General features: G+C 40.7%; 2 protein-coding genes across 7 annotated transcripts in view; one reads left to right on the forward strand and one right to left on the reverse strand.

Annotated features, from left to right (window-relative positions):
* The window catches only part of gdf6a (growth differentiation factor 6a), a 7,336-nt gene extending 6,541 nt beyond the window's left edge, over nucleotides 1-795 (reverse strand). The window contains exon 1 of the mRNA XM_055041796.1: nucleotides 165-795. Within this exon, the coding sequence (XP_054897771.1) occupies nucleotides 165-531 (367 nt within the window). The 5' untranslated portion in view covers nucleotides 532-795. The remainder of the gene's footprint in view (nucleotides 1-164) is intronic.
* A 3,209-nt stretch (nucleotides 796-4,004) lies between these two features.
* On the forward strand, nucleotides 4,005-17,008 carry sybu (syntabulin (syntaxin-interacting)). Of its 6 annotated transcripts, XM_055042034.1 has the most exons (10): nucleotides 4,005-4,220; nucleotides 4,916-4,960; nucleotides 7,916-7,953; nucleotides 9,073-9,259; nucleotides 10,070-10,270; nucleotides 11,053-11,106; nucleotides 12,202-12,301; nucleotides 12,401-12,553; nucleotides 13,686-13,841; nucleotides 15,317-17,008. In XM_055042034.1, exons 2-10 carry the CDS (start codon nucleotides 4,948-4,950, stop codon nucleotides 16,434-16,436), a joined length of 2,022 nt encoding a protein of 673 aa, XP_054898009.1. In that variant the 5' UTR covers nucleotides 4,005-4,220; nucleotides 4,916-4,947; the 3' UTR covers nucleotides 16,437-17,008. The 6 variants fall into 6 exon arrangements, with proteins under 6 accessions (XP_054898009.1, XP_054898010.1, XP_054898006.1 ...); XM_055042035.1 differs by lacking the exon at nucleotides 4,916-4,960; XM_055042031.1 differs by lacking the exons at nucleotides 4,005-4,220; nucleotides 4,916-4,960 and adding an exon at nucleotides 4,985-5,624.
* Nucleotides 17,009-17,409: the final 401 nt, after the last annotated feature.

The raw sequence follows: 17,409 nt of genomic DNA on the forward strand, positions 1-17,409 counted from the left end.
GACTAGATTTTGAGCGCGTAAAGTGCGTCCGTATTATTATTTTTTTCTGCTTCATCTGGAGTGTGCGTAAAAGGATATTGACCCTACTCTAAGCGGTTCCAAGAGGACTGAGCAGAACCGGGGGAAAAAGAGAGGAAAAAAAACCCAAACAAACAAAAACCAACCTGTTCCTTTGTCCACAAAACTCGTTATGGTGTTGGCAGACTTTGAGGAGCGGAAGAAGCTCGCGTTCAGTCCGAGCTTCTCCGCCGCCGAATACGTCCTGTATATGGAGAGCATGTACTCGTGCGGGACCACGGTGTCCCTCGGGACCTCTCCGTCTCTGCGGTGTCCCGCCACGGGATGCGAGGAGGCGATGATGTCTCTGAAGAGCCTGGACGACCTTTGTCCGTGCGGATGAGAGGTCCTGGCTTCCCGGTTCCTCCTCGGCGCAGAGGGAGAGATGATAGCAGCAGACTGGAAACACGGTACATTCCCAAACAGAACGAGGAGCAGGCCCAGATGTACCGCAGCGAACCGAGATGCGTCCATGGCTAGATGATGATGATGAGTTCCTCTTTTTTTCTCTCTCTCTTTGTAAACCTCCCTCTTGTTGGTGAAGCGCCTGGAGCCCCGGGGTTGGGAGAAGATGTCGTGCGCGTCAGAGTCGGAGAGCGCCCACCTTTTGCGCTCTGCGGTCGCAGCAGAAGAAATGCGTTTTCCTCGCTCTGAACTCCCCACAAGAGCGGAGAGACTGCTGGGCCTGAGAGAAACACGCCCACATGGTGGCTCAAATGCAGGGCTTCCTAAACAATCTTCATGTCACAGAGCTCCACGGAGCCGCGGCCGTAGCCGGCGGACCGCCAGAGGTGACACAGACAGGACGCGGAGGAGTAAACAAGTCGGGCGTCATCGCGTCAACATGCAATCTAATCTCTTGCACAAAAAAATAAAAGAACAGGAGAAAGGGGGGGGGGGGGACTCAAATAACGCGAGGAAAGTAATTCTTATTCCAAAACCGAACTTGTCCTTTCTGAGCTCTAAACTGAAAGCACATGTCTTATCAGCAGAGGCATGTCTGCAATCCTGCAGAACCAAAGTGCAAGTCCGCGCAGAGTCCAGATTTATCGCAAAGTCTCCCAATCCCAACCTCATCTGATCTGATAAGATTACGGTTTTCTTTTTACACGCAAAAACAAACTGAGGTTCACCATGAAGCGGAGACGCTTCCGAAGCGCAAAGGTGTCTTGACATTTCAGTTTGTTTACTCGCTGGTAGAAATGGTCGAAAAGAAAAAAAAAAAAAAACAATAAACCAAACCAACAATAAACAAACAAATAATTAAATATATATATATATATATATATATATATATATATATATATATATATATATATATATATATATATATATATATATATATATATATATATATATATATATATATATATATATATATATATATATATATATATATATATATATATATATATATATATATATATATGATCCAAGGTCAGCCGGAATTTATTTTCCCTCAACACATTAACAAACACATTAACACAGAGAGTTTGTTAATGTGTTAACAAAACACTTTTAGGCTTAAAAATATCTGTTTAAATGTATCAATCACACATTGAAGGACTCTGGCGACATCTAGTGGTTGACATAATCTATTACAAGAAGACGATGAACTCACGACTGAAGCTAAACGGTGCGTTCATGTGATCTGGGGAAGTTCCACGATTTTGAGCTTTTCTAAAGCGACCTTATGGAACATATGACAATATATTATATTTATAACACTGTGATGCTTATGGAATATATATGACGGATCACAAGGCCTCTGAAAGTTTAGCAGTTCTGTTACAGCCATTCATTTTATCACCACCAGTCAGCATTTAGTCTACAATACTGTTGCTGAAATCAGACATGACGTATCCAAGCGCAGTCAATCAGTCCATGTGCGTGTTGCTTACCTCCACTCCCCCCATAGTGGCTCTCTGCTGGGATACAGCTTCTCCATGTTAGCAGAGACTGTTGTGAAAGCTGAGGCTAAATTAGCATAGCAACCAATAATGTGGTATAAACAGTTTTAATGTACAGATGAGCTGTCTCTCTGCCATTTGCACATTTAGCATATACATATAAAAAATATATTACATAGCAATGGACAAAATGGATGAGCTCAGTTCAGCCAGTTTCAAAGCACAGATTCGACAGTCATGCTCAATAATTGAGAATGTCTTGACGAATCTTGTCAGATTCATATCAAGTACCTCTTGAAAATAATAGCCTTAAGAGGTTATTATGCATACGTTTTATTAAGCTCACATTTAAAAGTTGAAGTTTTTTACTGGTTAATAATCTAATTTTAAATGTCATGTTTTCATGATCTGTTAGAGGGAAATCATCACACGTAATAGAAATAAAGGATAACAAACATCCAGGTGTGCAATTAATCTACATAATGTGTTCAATCAGTGATAAAGTTTCTGAAATAAATGAACTTTTTACTAATATTCACATTTATTGACTATTATCTGAATAGCCTAAAGTATTTAACAAGAATTTAACTTTTACAGTTAAAATTGACATGGCATTTTTCATTGAGTCCAGGCATGGAAGGAAGTTAAATCCATGTTTTATGGTAAGAGTACAAAAATGTTTCTGTTCAAGAGATGAAAAACTGATCTGGTCGTAATTTAAATCTGACCTTAACTCAAGTCCCACAAAGGACTGGCAAACTGTTCAGTCATGATATGCTGCTACTTTTATTATGTTTTATTTTATTGCAATATGCTTCATATCAAAATACGAGGGAAAAAAATAATTTACTCAAAAACGACCAGGAGAGGGCGACAAAACGCACCTAAACTGGAAGAAAAACATTAACTGGTCTTGCAATGCAATCACCGAGGCAAACGAAATCTCTATTGCAAATGTTTTGGACAGGAGTCACTTTATGCTGCAGTGTTAAGAGTAAACAGAAGATTTCTCAAAGGGGCGATTAATAAACATACAGAAAAGAGGCTGAGATTGGAGGATTGGGGGGGTTAGAACATGAGGAAAGGGAAAGAAATAAGGTGAGATTAGACATAATATATTTTGGCTGATGATCTGCTAAGTGCATCAGGCTTGTCACTAAGTTCAACTGTCAAAAAGAAATAATGTAATTGTTAGATGTTGTTAAATGTTTTCCTTATGAGCAGAGCAAGCAATTAAGGCAAGACATGGTATGTCTAAGAGGATCCTCCTCACTCACAATTCAAGATTGACCAAGCAGATAGCTTAGAGCCAGTTTCTAAATGTGACTGATGTGTGTCTAATATCTGGAAAAATACTCACCATGGTCAAGCACAGCAGTGCCCATAGGTGCTCTTAGCACTCTGGTGAGGACAGGGGCAGAGCTGTCCACTGGTAAGTTGTGTACCTCATCTGTACAGACTTGTAGAACAATTTCAGTTGCAGCTGTTTGATTAGTGTGTGTCTCTGTGTGTGTGTGTGTGCAGATGGCTGCTTATTTCTCTGTTTGACAACTTGTACCCCGTTATGCAATAGCCAGATCGAGCCACACTAACATTTGAATTGCTAACAGTGAGACGAGTCTTTGAGTCAGTCGGACATAAAAAAAAAAAGATGCCTGAATTTGAGGCTCTCAATCAGCTTCAGCACCATGGAGAGAACACGCGCTCTCACCTGACCTGTCTCTGCTCCACACGACAAAGCCTGAGACTCTTTGTGTGGATATTAGTTGTGATGCTGTAACGCCAGTTTGTCAAAAATGAACCATTAGTTCAGTTTGCGCACAGAAACGATCGAGCAAAGGTCCTACTTTTTCGAGAGGAAACCCGGTGAGAAATCTACAGCTAAAAATGTGAAACGACTCATCAGAGCCATTTCCACTTGGCCTGTCATATCCCGCCTAGTTTCCCCTCCTCTAACTCCCCATTTCGCTGGTTAAGTAACGCTGTTATGTAACACAGTCAGGCGCACTGAGCCCCCGTCATCATCATCATCATCATCACCGCCCAGTCGGTTTGTGTCGACAGTTTGCAAGCGCTCAGCTGCCCCTCCAGTCTGCATCCGTCCGGCAGAGCCGCGGCTGGCGCCGACAGCATCAGCACCATCAGCAGCACCATCAGCAGCATCAGCAGCAGAAGAGCAACAAGCCCCTTTTGTGCATCATCAGCTGAGAGGGGGGAAAAAAAAACCCAACAACATCCGCTTCAAACATTCCGGTAGGCGTTTCAGGTCATTTTCGCTCTGTGAAGAAGAAAATCAAACTAACATGCGTCATTAAGTGAAAGTGTTTTGCAGTATCTCCGTCGAGGCTGAAGTTGTTCTGGTGCTTTTTTTTTCTGAATGCGTCTCTGAGCACCAAGAGAAAAACAATCTCTGTGGGGAGTGTCTGGCGAAACGGAGCAAAACAAAAATATATATTCTTTTAGACCCCCCCAAAAAAATTCTGCCACCTTTTCTTTTCTTTTCTTTTCTTTTTTTTTAAATCGATTTATTTATTGTTAAAGCAATCGGGCTTGTGAGAAGACGACATGACACTCTGTGAGAGGGTTGAGTGTGGGGCGGTAAACAAAGGGCGCTGTGTAAACACATTTGAGTCCACGCAGTTCTTTTTCTGTGTGATGATGACTCACCTCATCCTGCAAATGATGACATTTTTTTAGGCTGGGTTTTGCGCTGCTGGCCGCCTCTGACTCTGAGAGGTTTTGGGGACAAACTGTACCCAAAAAAAAAAAAAAAAAAAAAAAATTGGGGGTGAATTGCTGGCTGTGGTGACAGTGTAAACAAAAGCCCTCTTGCCTCTGGTGGATCATGTTTGATTGGTTTCAGAAGTGTTGAAGTGATGTGTGGTGAGAGTCGATGAGCTGAGGGGATCAGATTATTATGTTTTTTTTTCTCTTTTGTTGTGATTCAGATCGATTGTTCCATCTGAAATGATGCGCCACCATGTCTATGCAAGGTGCGCAGTGGGTCACGAGGTCACTGTTGAAACGGGGTAAACAGCTCCACGTTGGTCAGCGGGAGAGATAGACGTTATAAAACATGCTTTGGGATGGATTAAGGGAATTAATGCAGACGCCCACTCCATGCCATTTGGAAAGGACACCAACCAGATGAGGCTTAAAGAGTTACAGCCACACCAACAGCTTTTAAAGAAGTCGGATTTTTTCTGGATTGTCTGCAATTTGTGATGAGGGATTATTCGTTCCGCTTCCACCTCCCATTCAAAACGTTCCGATTGGATGCTGAATTAAATTTGCCATTGCAACATCAAAGTACGCAGTAATTTGATGTCGAAATGAGTTGAATTGAGTTTCACCGACACATTTGATATACACTTTTGGTGGTTGAGATGCTAAAATCTCAGAGAGGTTTTGAAGACAATGAGATGGTTGAAAAGAAGAAGAAACAAAAGGCTGAGCAAAGTGGGGTTTATTTGGAACCAGTTTAATCAGGATAACATTCACAGTGGAGGAGCTTCATCATCCTAATGTTATTTTGTGTCTTCTTGATTCTTTCATGCATGTTTGAGAAATCCTTTTATCTCCCATGTCAACCATTCAACTGTGCAAAATGCCTGGGTGGACCGAGCAACGCCTTTCAGACGCAGCTGCTCATCAGAGGTGCACATTCAGGTTCAGCTCCTTCAGACTAGCTAGCAGCAATTAGCAAACACCTGGTGAAACTGTGCATCTGCTGAGCTCATTGTAGGGGCTACTCTTGAAGTAAAACGCTGGTAAAAAAAAAATAAAAAAATAAAGTGGCTAAAGGTTTAATAGAGGAGCCATTTTTTGATGAATTCTTCAAGACGGGGTTTCAGAAAAGGCTTGAGTTTTTAAAGTGACAGGGATCCAATTTCAAGACGTCAAGTTACAAAGTCAAATTTCTTTTAAGTCATATTTGATATGACATTTGTGTAACAACTGAAGGTAACATAGTTATTTTATTGTGCTATAAAATTACACTATGTGCATGGAAAATATATAATACTACTGCTTTAGTAGTTAATATTTCTGTGATGCCCTGAATCTACTGATGTGGTTCTAAAAATGCATATATAAATATGGTTTTACACCAATGCTAGTACAACCATTACATAATTGTTAAAAATTACTATCATTATTAAGTATGTAAGAAGCACCTCTCTATTATATGTCGGTAAAACTATTCATTTTTATCTATTCTTAAGGAAGAATAGCCTCTCAGGATGAAAACACTGTGCAGAAATGTAGATTCAGCTGCTCCACTCTCGCTTGATTCGTTCATTCATCTCTGTTGCTAAGTGTGTTGCTAGGGCAAGGCGGTTGTTGTTCAGCATTGGTACTTATAGTCTCATTCTGCCGAGTTGCCACGCTGCAGGATGCTTCTCCAGAATAGGAGGTGTGGGGCCTCACAAGTGATTTAAGCCGCCTAAATCGGTTTCTAAAAACAAGCTGAGCTCGGACTCCCCAGGCACCCTGACTCGTTTTAGCAATCATCTTTGGTCCTCCGTGATTTGGGGGGAAAAAAGGATAATTTTGAATCATTCTGGGTTACCTAGAATGGAATACAAAGATTATCATTTTAGAACATTCTCACCTTGAATGTCAATGGTGGATTAAAAAAAAAACAACAAAATAAAACATTTAAATCAGTTGATATGTTTACAAATTGTACAATCCTCCTCTTCGGAGGTAAATGAGGTCATTCCTTATGGAAAAAAGTAGAAAAAATATAAATGCACTTATGCAACTCATCCCACTTACACAACCGACAAGACAGAGGAAGTGAAGCGACTGTAAAAGGTTTATCCAAGCACGAATAAAGGTCTGAATTATTTATTTCCATGGCATCAATAAAAAAAAATGCTTCAATATTGTGCAACAACAAAAGCCAAGGTTTACTGTTGCACAAGTCCTTTCCTGCTCTGCAAACTCCATCACAGTGTGTGTGACTCTGAATCCTGTTTAATTATGAAAGAAGTTTTTAAGTTTATTGAGAGAGCTGAAATCAAATAGTAGATTCCTTACCAAAGTGTTAATTTTTCTTACATTGTAACCACAAACTTTAGCGTGTTTTGTTGGGATTTAAGACAGATGACAGATGAGCACAAAGTTTATAATTGTGAGGCGGAAGTGAAATTATAATTTTGTTTTTGCAACAAAAAATCTGTAGGTACAGATGTCATTATTCTGTTTACAGCAGCTTTGCATTTTTATACAACATCTTTATTTTTGGCCCAATGTATTTATCAAAATAGCTCAGTGAGACAAATCGCAGTAGAAAATGTCCAATGGCTTTAGGTCCAAACTTTGATTAGGCCATTGTAAAACATAAATGTCATTTACGGATTGATTCCACTGGGTTTCCAAGAGACAGATAAATAAAAATGCATGCCACACTTTTCAAGTTTAGAAACAAAATTTTAAAAATATGTTCTTTTCCTTTCACTTTACAACCTGTCACATAAATCCTTCAGGAAACATGTTGAAGTTTGTGGTCATGATTTTTTTTCTGTAAATTCATTTCTCCTTACCTCAGAGTGAAACTCAGCATAATCATTTCCAAAATTATTCAACAACCTGGACAAAATAAAATATGGCATCTCTACATTTTTTGTTTTTCACCTCAATCAACTGGGGTTAGAAACTAAAAAAAAATTAAATAAAAAAAGATACAATATTAGATTGGATTTTTACGTGTCTTTCCAGGTCAGGAATTCATGTGCCATCTGTACCAGGCAGGCTCCGTGTTTGTGTGTGTTTCTAAATGTGTGTGTGTGTGTGTGTTGAGGGTGGGATTTAATGGCGTAACAGAGTTCAGACAGAGGACTCTTGTATTTGAGCAGTCTCAGTGCCACGTCAAAATGCTGCCACGGACATGTTTGGTACCAAAAGTAAATCTCTGGATTTTTGCTTTCCCTTCCTCTCACTAGGGAACAACGCTGCAATGGGACCATTCCAAGAATATGAGGTGAGTTTTCTCTTCTCGCTTTTGAGTGTTTTGATGAGAGCTTCGACAATAATAAGGTATAATAAGGTTGTTTGAGGCAGTGCAAATGATAAGTATAACTATGGTAGTCACATAACCTACAAAAACCTCTTGAGCCATTTCACATTTTGTTAAAATGACAGTCATAAATATCTAAGTTACTGTGTGTGGATATGTTAGGGAGAAAGTATAAAATAATATTCCAGTGTTTAACTAATCAATCATCACCTGAAGTCAGAAATAGTTCTTCACAAGAAAGATCTAAACCGATACACTGAAGAAAGAAAACAGTTGATTTAACTTAAATTTATTGTGCTAACTGGCCACAAGCAATCAAATGAAGTTCGTCCAAGTGAATTTACAAAGGTTATTAAGTTGTCATGTTCAACAAACATGAATAATGTTAGTTTGATTAACTTAATCTGACAAAAACACAGGCCTCTGTTTACTGTAATGGACGATTTAAATCAAGTCAAAGTCTGGACTCAAATACAATCGAGAATCTGTGGAAAGAGTTGAAAAATAAAAGAAATTGCAAAAACTTTTTGGGTTTTGAACAGTTTGGAATAGGGTCGGGATTTTATCATATTGTTTAGGATTTATTGCGATAAAGTTCTTCTCATGATAAGAATTGATTTATCGTTGTCACAACACATCTCAATTAATGATGTTTGAAAAAAAAAAAACTAAACTGACCATATTTGCGGGTTTGGTGGTTTCACTATCATCTCCACTGTTCGATGAGAGCTTCAAAAATAGCAACACATTTGAAAGTATCATTAAATGCGATCGTTGTGTGCAGTTTAGTGATACACATCACAGTTCCTTGTGTCACTTGTGTCCTGAAGAAGCATGAAATAAATGTTTTTCGAATGTTGTTTGTTGGGCTGTGTGGTCGCAGCCATACGGTTGGTTGAAAAAGAATGAGTAAATAGTTACTGTCACTTTTAGCGTTATCACGATAGTACTGGAAAATATCGTGATAAAACTTTCAAGATTATCACAATATCACCACGCCTAGTTATTTTCAAAAGAAAGCTTTAAGTAACTTAATCAAATTTTTTTATTTTGACTTCTTATGCTGACAAATGTTTGCGACAGGAAAAGAAGTCACCCGAGAAAGGAAGCCCCCGCAGCCGCATCCCACGTTTGGTCCTCCATCCTTTCCGGTTGAAGGACAAAGGCTCACCTCTGTCTGACTCCCTGCTGTCCGAGGAGGAGGGGAAGGACTGCGACATGAGCTCGGACCACTCCAAGAGGACAATCAGCACCAACAGCTTTTGCTCCGGTAAGACGAACCTGAGGATCAGCCAAAGATTAGCGATTTTCACAGTAATTTGTCAGTGCATAAATCATATTGTGAGGACTTTAAATCCTGAATTAAACATGCTTTAATCAGTTATGTCAGGTGTCAAATTGCATTACGCATCTTTTGTCTGATTACATTTTTATAGTGGGTTATGCAACTTTAAAAAAAAAAAAAAACAGACCTGGCCAACTAATTTTTTTTTAATGTTGACTCAAATGTTATCCTGGGGAGCTGAGGAGCAAACCGGAGAGTGTCTGTGTGTGTCTGCTGCGTTTCCATTGAAAATGTGTGAATTGAAATTACGAAACAAAATTGTCTAACGGAAAAAAAAACAACTCACTAAAATGTTTTTTGCGTTATGATGAGGAACTTTTCCAGTGAAACAGTTGTATTTCCGTGCAACGGAAACGCTTGTTTCACATCACTGGACCAACAACCGGATCTTACTGCTGACAAAAAAAAAAACGACGAAGAAGACGACAGGAAGTAGTAAGAGGTTTGGTTTGGTTTTGTTGATTTTCTTGCAGATGTCAGCGTCTCAGGAAGAGGCTGAGTTACAAATATTTTACATGTAACTGTTTACATCCATCGCTGCCACAACTTTGAAGGACTTCTCGCGTGAGCAAGCGTGTTTCCGCAAATGCAAAATCTTTCTTTTTTCGACATAAGCGTGACACCGACTGACGTCTGCGCACATCGGCGATGGAAACGTAGCTGCTGACTGCTTGTGTTGGCTGCGTGTTCTGCCCCGCATGTTCCTGGCATGTTCTGTGTGCCTGTCCACAATAGATGACACCGGCTGCCCCACTAGTCAGTCTGTGTCCCCCTCCAAAACTCCGCCAGGCTCTGAGCGGAGTGCCCACGCGTCCCCGATGCTGCCGGAGCGCAAAGCCAAAGCGAAGAGGGTGAGGGTGGTGGCCGACGGCGGCGGGGAGGCCCGCGGCGCGCCCAGGCACAGGAGGGAGATGGGGTCAGCCCCGAGACCCCGAGGTAAAGCAGAAGATGTCACAAAATGTAGGGTTTTTTTATTTAAAAAAAAGAAAAAGTTCATAGAACAGAATTTTTTTCTCCCAGATTTATAATAACCACTTACTTATTTCTTTATGTCATTCATTTATGGTTCAAAATGAACAGTTACAAGAGAAAACTCTTGTTATAATAAGTCATTCAAAAGTGACTTATCATCTAATGATGCAGCACTGCTGAGTCAATACACATGTGCCTTAATAGAAAGTTATGTTCTATTATTTTCTTAAAAGTGTAAAAAGAAATAAAATAAAAGCAAATAAATAAATCCCCTCTCTTTATCTTTAGACAGATTTGTTCCGTTAAGAGTTTTTTTTTTTTCCTCCACAGGCTTCTGTTAAACCAAACAACACAAACAAAAGTACAGTAGCAGCGCTAGTCACATGTCGCAATCCCAACCACACAGCAGACACTGGCAGGGTTAAAGTCTATTTCTAAAAAGAGACCAGAGCGCATTTTAAAGACTGAGCAGAAACAGTCCTCCCTTTTCACCCCCAAATGAAATTTCCTGGCCTTCTAATCTCAACATAAAAGAGGAAAAAGGGGGACTGGGAAAAAAAGTGCCTGATCATGACTCAGAGGCAGGAAGAAAGTTGATTGGCTGCAGGAAAAGTTTAGGCGCTCAGCCAATTAGTCTGATTAGCAGGAGGTTACTTCATGGAGGGAATGTGCACAGAGCCTCAGTTGACTCACCAAGTGGTGAAGGGTCACAGTCATCGAGTTTGAGTCACGTTTTGTTTTCACAGTCGTCACTAGACACGTTACGATGGTGTCGTTTGATGGGAAGAGATGTTTATCAGGTAGGACTTTGACTGTTCCATGATCTCAGATCTTTATTTTAGCGATGATGAAGCTTAACATTTTGTCTAATTGGGTTGTAGTTTGGCAGAATGCTGCAAAAACGCAAACTCTTCCCAAGTCTTTTTATATTGCAGAAGTCTTGGTGGACTTTTAAGTAACTTACAAGTTACTTTTCAGCCAGATATAGAAATGTTTTTAAGTCAATAATTCCTTTGTACTTGTGAAGTGTTACTTATTTTACGATGGGGAAGCATCTTGTTGTAAGAGAGATGATTGAACAAGTCCTGTTTTTAATCAATAATAAAGTGTTTTAAAATGGACTCCTATATAGCGGGGAAAAGCTACTTGTCGGTTAACTTTGTCTTCAAGTGTGAAATAACTGGAAACTGGATGAAAATTACTTGGTAATCTTTTGTTTTTGCAGTAAATGCATCACTTAATGACTTGATTCAATCAGCTGAGTTACAGCAGCTGATTGCACCTTTTAGCAGCTGCAATCAGCTGAAAGTGACTGCATTGTTTTGTAATGGAGATCTATGTGATGTGACGATGATCTAATTATCAGATTGGGTAGTTCTGGAACTTGGGATGATTTTAAATTCAATTTGAACTGAACTGGACTCTATAAAACTGGACTCCAATTGGATGTATCCAGAAAAGTTGCATCATTTCTTGTGATTTCTTGTGAATTGTCTGCAAATGTTAACTAAAAGCTTGCTAACTAAACATGGTTTTGAATCATAGCTTCTGGTTCTTTTATAAACAGGTGATGTATCAAGTGAGAAAATTACTATCTTGATTTAAAAAAAAAAAGCTTGATTGGAAATCTGTGTTTTTTTTAAATTTTATTTATTTATTTTTTACACAAAGTGAAATGTTCCAGTTTGAATTTGAAGTTGAAGATCCAAGTTGGAAATTGTGCAATGGTCTTAGAAACATCTGCAGAAGGAAACAAGTGAACTTGGCAGTCTTCTAACTTTTGCTAAAAAATTCCCCTATTTTCTGTCACAGAGTAGCATAAAGAATTTTCACTCCTGTTTTCAAAATCTTTAAACTCTGCTTGCAAGCTAACACCTCACTGGCTCCCCCTGCAGGCAGCGAAGCAGATTTCAGTTCCTCCAGCAGCACAGGCAGCCTGAAGACCAAGGAGATCCTCACATCGAGTTCAGTTGGGAAGAAAGTTTCTTCGCGCTGGTATGTTGACTGGATCCCCTTGTATCATTCTGATATCTGGAGGAAGTTACCAGTTTTTAACTTTTTTTTTTTCAAAAACACTTTCTCCAAACTCTGAAGCCGTGGCCCTCACATCAGAACGCTCCCGGTTTTCAAACCAGCCGGGGTTTCGCCTTCGAAGCATGACGCCGAACTGTACGCCCCCTTCAGGACTCCCCCCAGAGCTGCGTCTTCGACTCTCAGCAGCAGCTGCAACTCCAGTCCCTCTTCTAGGTACTTGTCCTTCATATTGCTTGTTCAAATCGTATTGCATTTTTAAATTGCCGATGCGAAATAAAAGGTTCTGGTTGCAATTTATGCTGTCAAGATTATGACCTGATGAAATTTCTATCTTAACATTTATCAGAAGTCTTTCTCTGAGGGCGAGAAAAAGACGGATTTGGGGATTTGAGGTTTTAACTAAACAGGCACAATGGTTGAAAATCAGTCAGTGAGTGGGTGGTGGGATTAAAACCAGTCTGTCATTTCCTGCCTTTCAGATGTCTGGGATTATATTTGATATAGTCGGACTGGGATTAGTGAGCACTTTGTAGTGCAAATGTGAAAGCAGGCACTCTGCTGACTCGGGCCGATCCAGATCTGAATTTTTTTTTTTTTCTACGTCATTGATTTTTATTTTTTTAACTTGGTACTTTAAGCTGCTCAGTACATGGACACAAAAATAACCTAAATATCTTAAATGTTCTTAAACTGTTCATCTCGAAGCCTTTTCAGGGTTTTGTTCAAACGGCTTCTTCCCTATCTCGCACTCGCAGCTAAATCCTAAACTGCTGCCACTTTAAAACCTTTTCTTTGTCAGCTTTTTTTTTTTGTCGGTCTGCCTGTATGGCTGTGTGTCATGTGACATCCTTTTCTCCCCAGTGTTGCCTTCTCCTTGGCTGTTCTATTTCTGGCAGGAGAGCATTTGCATCAAAGCCGCAAGTATTCCAGGTTGCTAGGATATTGCCAGAGAGCGAGGCTTTCATGCTGCTTTGTCCAACTCCACCAAAGAAAAAACATGGAAAAGAAACATAGATCCATGAATCTTTTTTCCTAAATAAATGTGCATGTCATAAAGCGCTCAGAGGACATTAGATTTTTATATATAAATATTTAGACAAATGAAGGAGTTTGTGCTCATAAGACAAGACTCTCAGCAATCCTGTGTCAAACAGTAATTTCAGGCTTCAGGGAGCATCTGCTCTGACAGGACTCAGACTAATTACCTGTACCGCAGAATCACTTTGCATATTAAGCATCAGTTTTGGTTTAGTTTTTTTCTGCTGCTGCTTTAAAATGTCTGGTGTTTGTTCCAGAAGAGGTAAATGTTCTGTTTCACCACCGTCATCGTCTCTGTGCTCGACAGAAGAGTCAGCTCGGGCCGCTACCGCTCCTGCGGAGACAACCACGGTGTCAGGCCCCCGAACCCTGAGCAGTACCTGACCCCGCTGCAGCAGAAGGAAGTGGCCATCAGACATCTGAAGACCAAGCTGATGGAGTCGGAGAACAAAGTCCACGACAGGTTGTACAGCACCCACTGTTGAAACGTACAAATTGGCCGAAGTTGGGTTTTGCAATCAAATACACGCTACATGTGGTTTGTCTAATTGTGGGTTAAGTTTTTCCATTTGTTATGAGCAAATGGCAACTTAACTAGCACTAAAGCTAATGCTTTCAAAGTATGTGTATGTTGGCTAAAATATACAGTTTTTCTCCATCTTGATACAAACTACTCAATTGTTGCATGCATAAATCCATAGGAAACTTGTTTAGGGTAAATCTGATTTTTGTCTTGTCTGACTGAACCCTCTTTTTAATAAAAAAAGACAACAGAGCCCCACCATGCATGCGCACAGAAAAAGTGGATCCATTTACAATAATTAGAATTAAAAAGTCACTTGTTGTAGCAATTGAACAAGCTGACATTCAGAACTGCACCTGATTCAGTTTTGCATGAGGCACACAATTAAATACTCCACTGTTTTTATACATTGAATTTGACTACTTTGACATTTCATTAGTTGTGCCGAGGCCAGCAGAGCATTGCATTTACAGGTGGAGGATATGTGGGAATCAAGTTTTACTTCGGCAAGAAATTTGGATTTGCAAAAGTTTCAGTTAAGAAGATAATCGGTAACCTCGCTGGATCATCATTCAGGCATTGGCTCAAACTTTTAGGACTGAACAAAATGTTCCGTCTGAGCTGCATCCCCCATGGGGAAACCTAATATGTCTGGTTGAAAATGGTTCAAGATCTGTTCAGTTGCTGTTTTTATTACAAAAGTTTGATAAACCCCCACATTGACACATTTGCCTTTTTCCCCACTACATAGGAGCACAATTCAAATCACACGAGAATAAGTTTGTTCATGTGAGAAATCATGAAAAATCAAACCATGCTGTCAAACTCAAACTACCTCCTTTTACCTTTGTAGTTGTAACATTTGGTTGTTGATCACGTGACCTGTGTGATAAACTCTGATCGTGCAAAACGAGCGTTTTGTTGCAGTTTTGCGAACTCACATTTCAATCAAATGCGAGTTTCGCTTTGTATTTTTCAATTGGCATGTTTCAATTAAGCAAATGTGTTTTCGTTGTTCCAATTTGCCCGACTATATGGGTAATAAAAACAAAGATGGTGTCTTAAGTCAACAAATTGACTTTATATGTCCCAACCTGCTTATCTTTTGTTGGCATCTGGCAACAAATTTTAATTAATAATTGATCCTTGCACTTTTGTACTTGTAATGTTGGTGAAAAGGAACTGTCTCTTGCCATTTGTTCCAAAATGGTTGGATAACCACTTAAGAAAAAGCGGTGGTGACATAATACTGCCGAGTAGGAGCTCAATCCAAGCATCTACTCAGTAGAAATAAATTAGGAATGAGATATTGCGTAAGGAAAACATTCTGGATGTCTTGTGGAAGTCCTGTCCTGTATATGATGTGCTGCATTCAAAATGGATAATTTCTGACTGTGTGCTTTCTAATTCACCAGAGAGAACGAGATCCAAGAGCTCAAGTCCCAGCTTTGCAGAATGAGGGAAGACTGGATTGAAGAAGAATGCCACAGAGTGGAGGCTCAGCTGTCCCTCAAAGAGGCCCGCAAAGAGATCAGGCAGCTGCGTCAGGTGGTGGAGACCATGAAGAACAGCCTGATGGAGAAAGACAAGGGAATACAGAAGTACTTCATTGATATCAATATCCAAAACAGGAAGCTGGAGTCCTTGCTGCACAGCATGGAGCTGGCCCAAAGTGGCTCTGCCCTCCAAGATGAAGGTGCCTTGGACTTCATGTGCGACGGTCCTGAAGGGGACGATAAGAAGCTGATGGGTGAGGAGGAAGGAGGGCTGGAGATGGGGAATCCGGGAGCGGAGGCGATGGCAGACAGTGGGCTGCTGGTGAACGATGAGATGGCCAACAGAGAGGACATCTTTGGGCATGTCTTCATGTCGACTGCAGCGGATTTCAGCCAGGACTCCAGTTGCAGGCAAGGGCTCCCAATGGAGACAGGCGGCGGGTGGCCTGTGCCGTCAGAAGACAGACGGTTAGCAAACGAATCTTCTCCAGCATCTCCGCAAAATGCACTTTTGTCCACAGTCACTGTGTCTTCAAACGCACCTTGCCACCAAAACACAGATGACAAAGAAGTTCAGACCGACTTTCCGTCCATATCGGCAGACCTGCAGGCTCTACTACTTCAGCTGCTGAAGCTCCACGGATCATCACTAGGGGACACAGCTCCTCCCAGAGGTCCCCTGGAACTCCCAAAGCTACCCACATCCACGGTGGATCAATCCAACACGTCTGCTGATTCCGGTTGTTCAGACAATACGAAGAGCAGCCAGTTCATAGAGGAGCTGGACTTCACCGCCCAGGAAGACCAATCTCTCGAATCAACGAGACAAGAACTGGTGGACAAGCGTTACTGGAGCAACAGCTTCCTGGTTGACCTGGTGGCGGTGGCAGCCCCCGTGCTGCCCACTGTTGCCTGGCTGTACGCGAGGCACGGTGTGGACGGAAACCCTCCGGTCTACAACATTGGGGCCCTGATAAGAGGCTGTTGCATCATGGGATTGCACTCGCTGCGCCGCGTCGCCCGTAGACCAGACGCGTAATCGCTGTAAACATGCATGCTCACGCCTAACTTTGAACTAGAAGCACTTTGCAAAAGAGTATCATGGGAACGTCTATTTTTTGTTGTTCAACACTTGATGAGATTATTGCAGCTGCTTTGGTTTCAGCACTGGTATTTTTGCATTGTATAGTCACCATAAATGGAAGCTTGATGGTGACCAAATAGTATTTATTCTTTATTTATATATTTATTTACATTTAATAAGCATATCATCTGAGTAGATGGTTATGTCCTGTGATATCTTTTAGTTTTTTGTTTTGTTTGTTTTTTTTATTTAAGACTTCAAGGAAATGGAAGTGGATGCTAATTTGTAATGTTTTGTGTTGCTGTTCATAAAGAAACCTTAAACCTTCAGCCAAAGCTTTAATGTGAGTTCACCGTTTTTTCTGTGAAGTCCCCTCACTTGACCCGTTCCCTTTCGGAGTGGAGCTTTACACTGTACAGCTTGTGTATTGTTCATACAAGGCTTGTTCTGTGCCTGAGCAAAGTGCAACATTGTCGGCCCACATCAAATGTCATTGTAACTTTATTAATAAAGCATGATAATTCTGAGCATGTTCAGACTCCAAATGTTTTAATCTTGCGGCGACCAGAAAGCCGTAAGCTATTAAGTCTGGCTTATGTAAAAGGCTTGTCGGAAAATCCATCGGTTCTGAAGTTTCTGCAGCCGACGGAGTTCTTTTCATGAATAAATGCAAACTCTGACTGGTAGGGTAATGTCTCCAGCCTCCCAAAAGCTTCCAGGCCGTCTTGGATAAAAGCCTCTGCCTCAGACATCCCCAGGGTGATGGAGCTGACAGCACTGAGTGCTTTAGATCCACTACTTGAAATTCTTTCACCATAAAATACTGCTGCTGCTGCACAGATGGGACTAAGCCCATCTGTAAAAGCCACCAATGATCCATTTTGCAGCCTTAGTGAGTGGGAATTTCTAAACGGAGCTAAAAATAAAA

The sequence above is a fragment of the Poeciliopsis prolifica genome, unplaced genomic scaffold (assembly GCF_027474105.1).
Source record: "Poeciliopsis prolifica strain line A6 unplaced genomic scaffold, Auburn_PproV2 SCAFFOLD017, whole genome shotgun sequence".
NCBI lineage: Eukaryota > Metazoa > Chordata > Actinopteri > Cyprinodontiformes > Poeciliidae > Poeciliopsis > Poeciliopsis prolifica.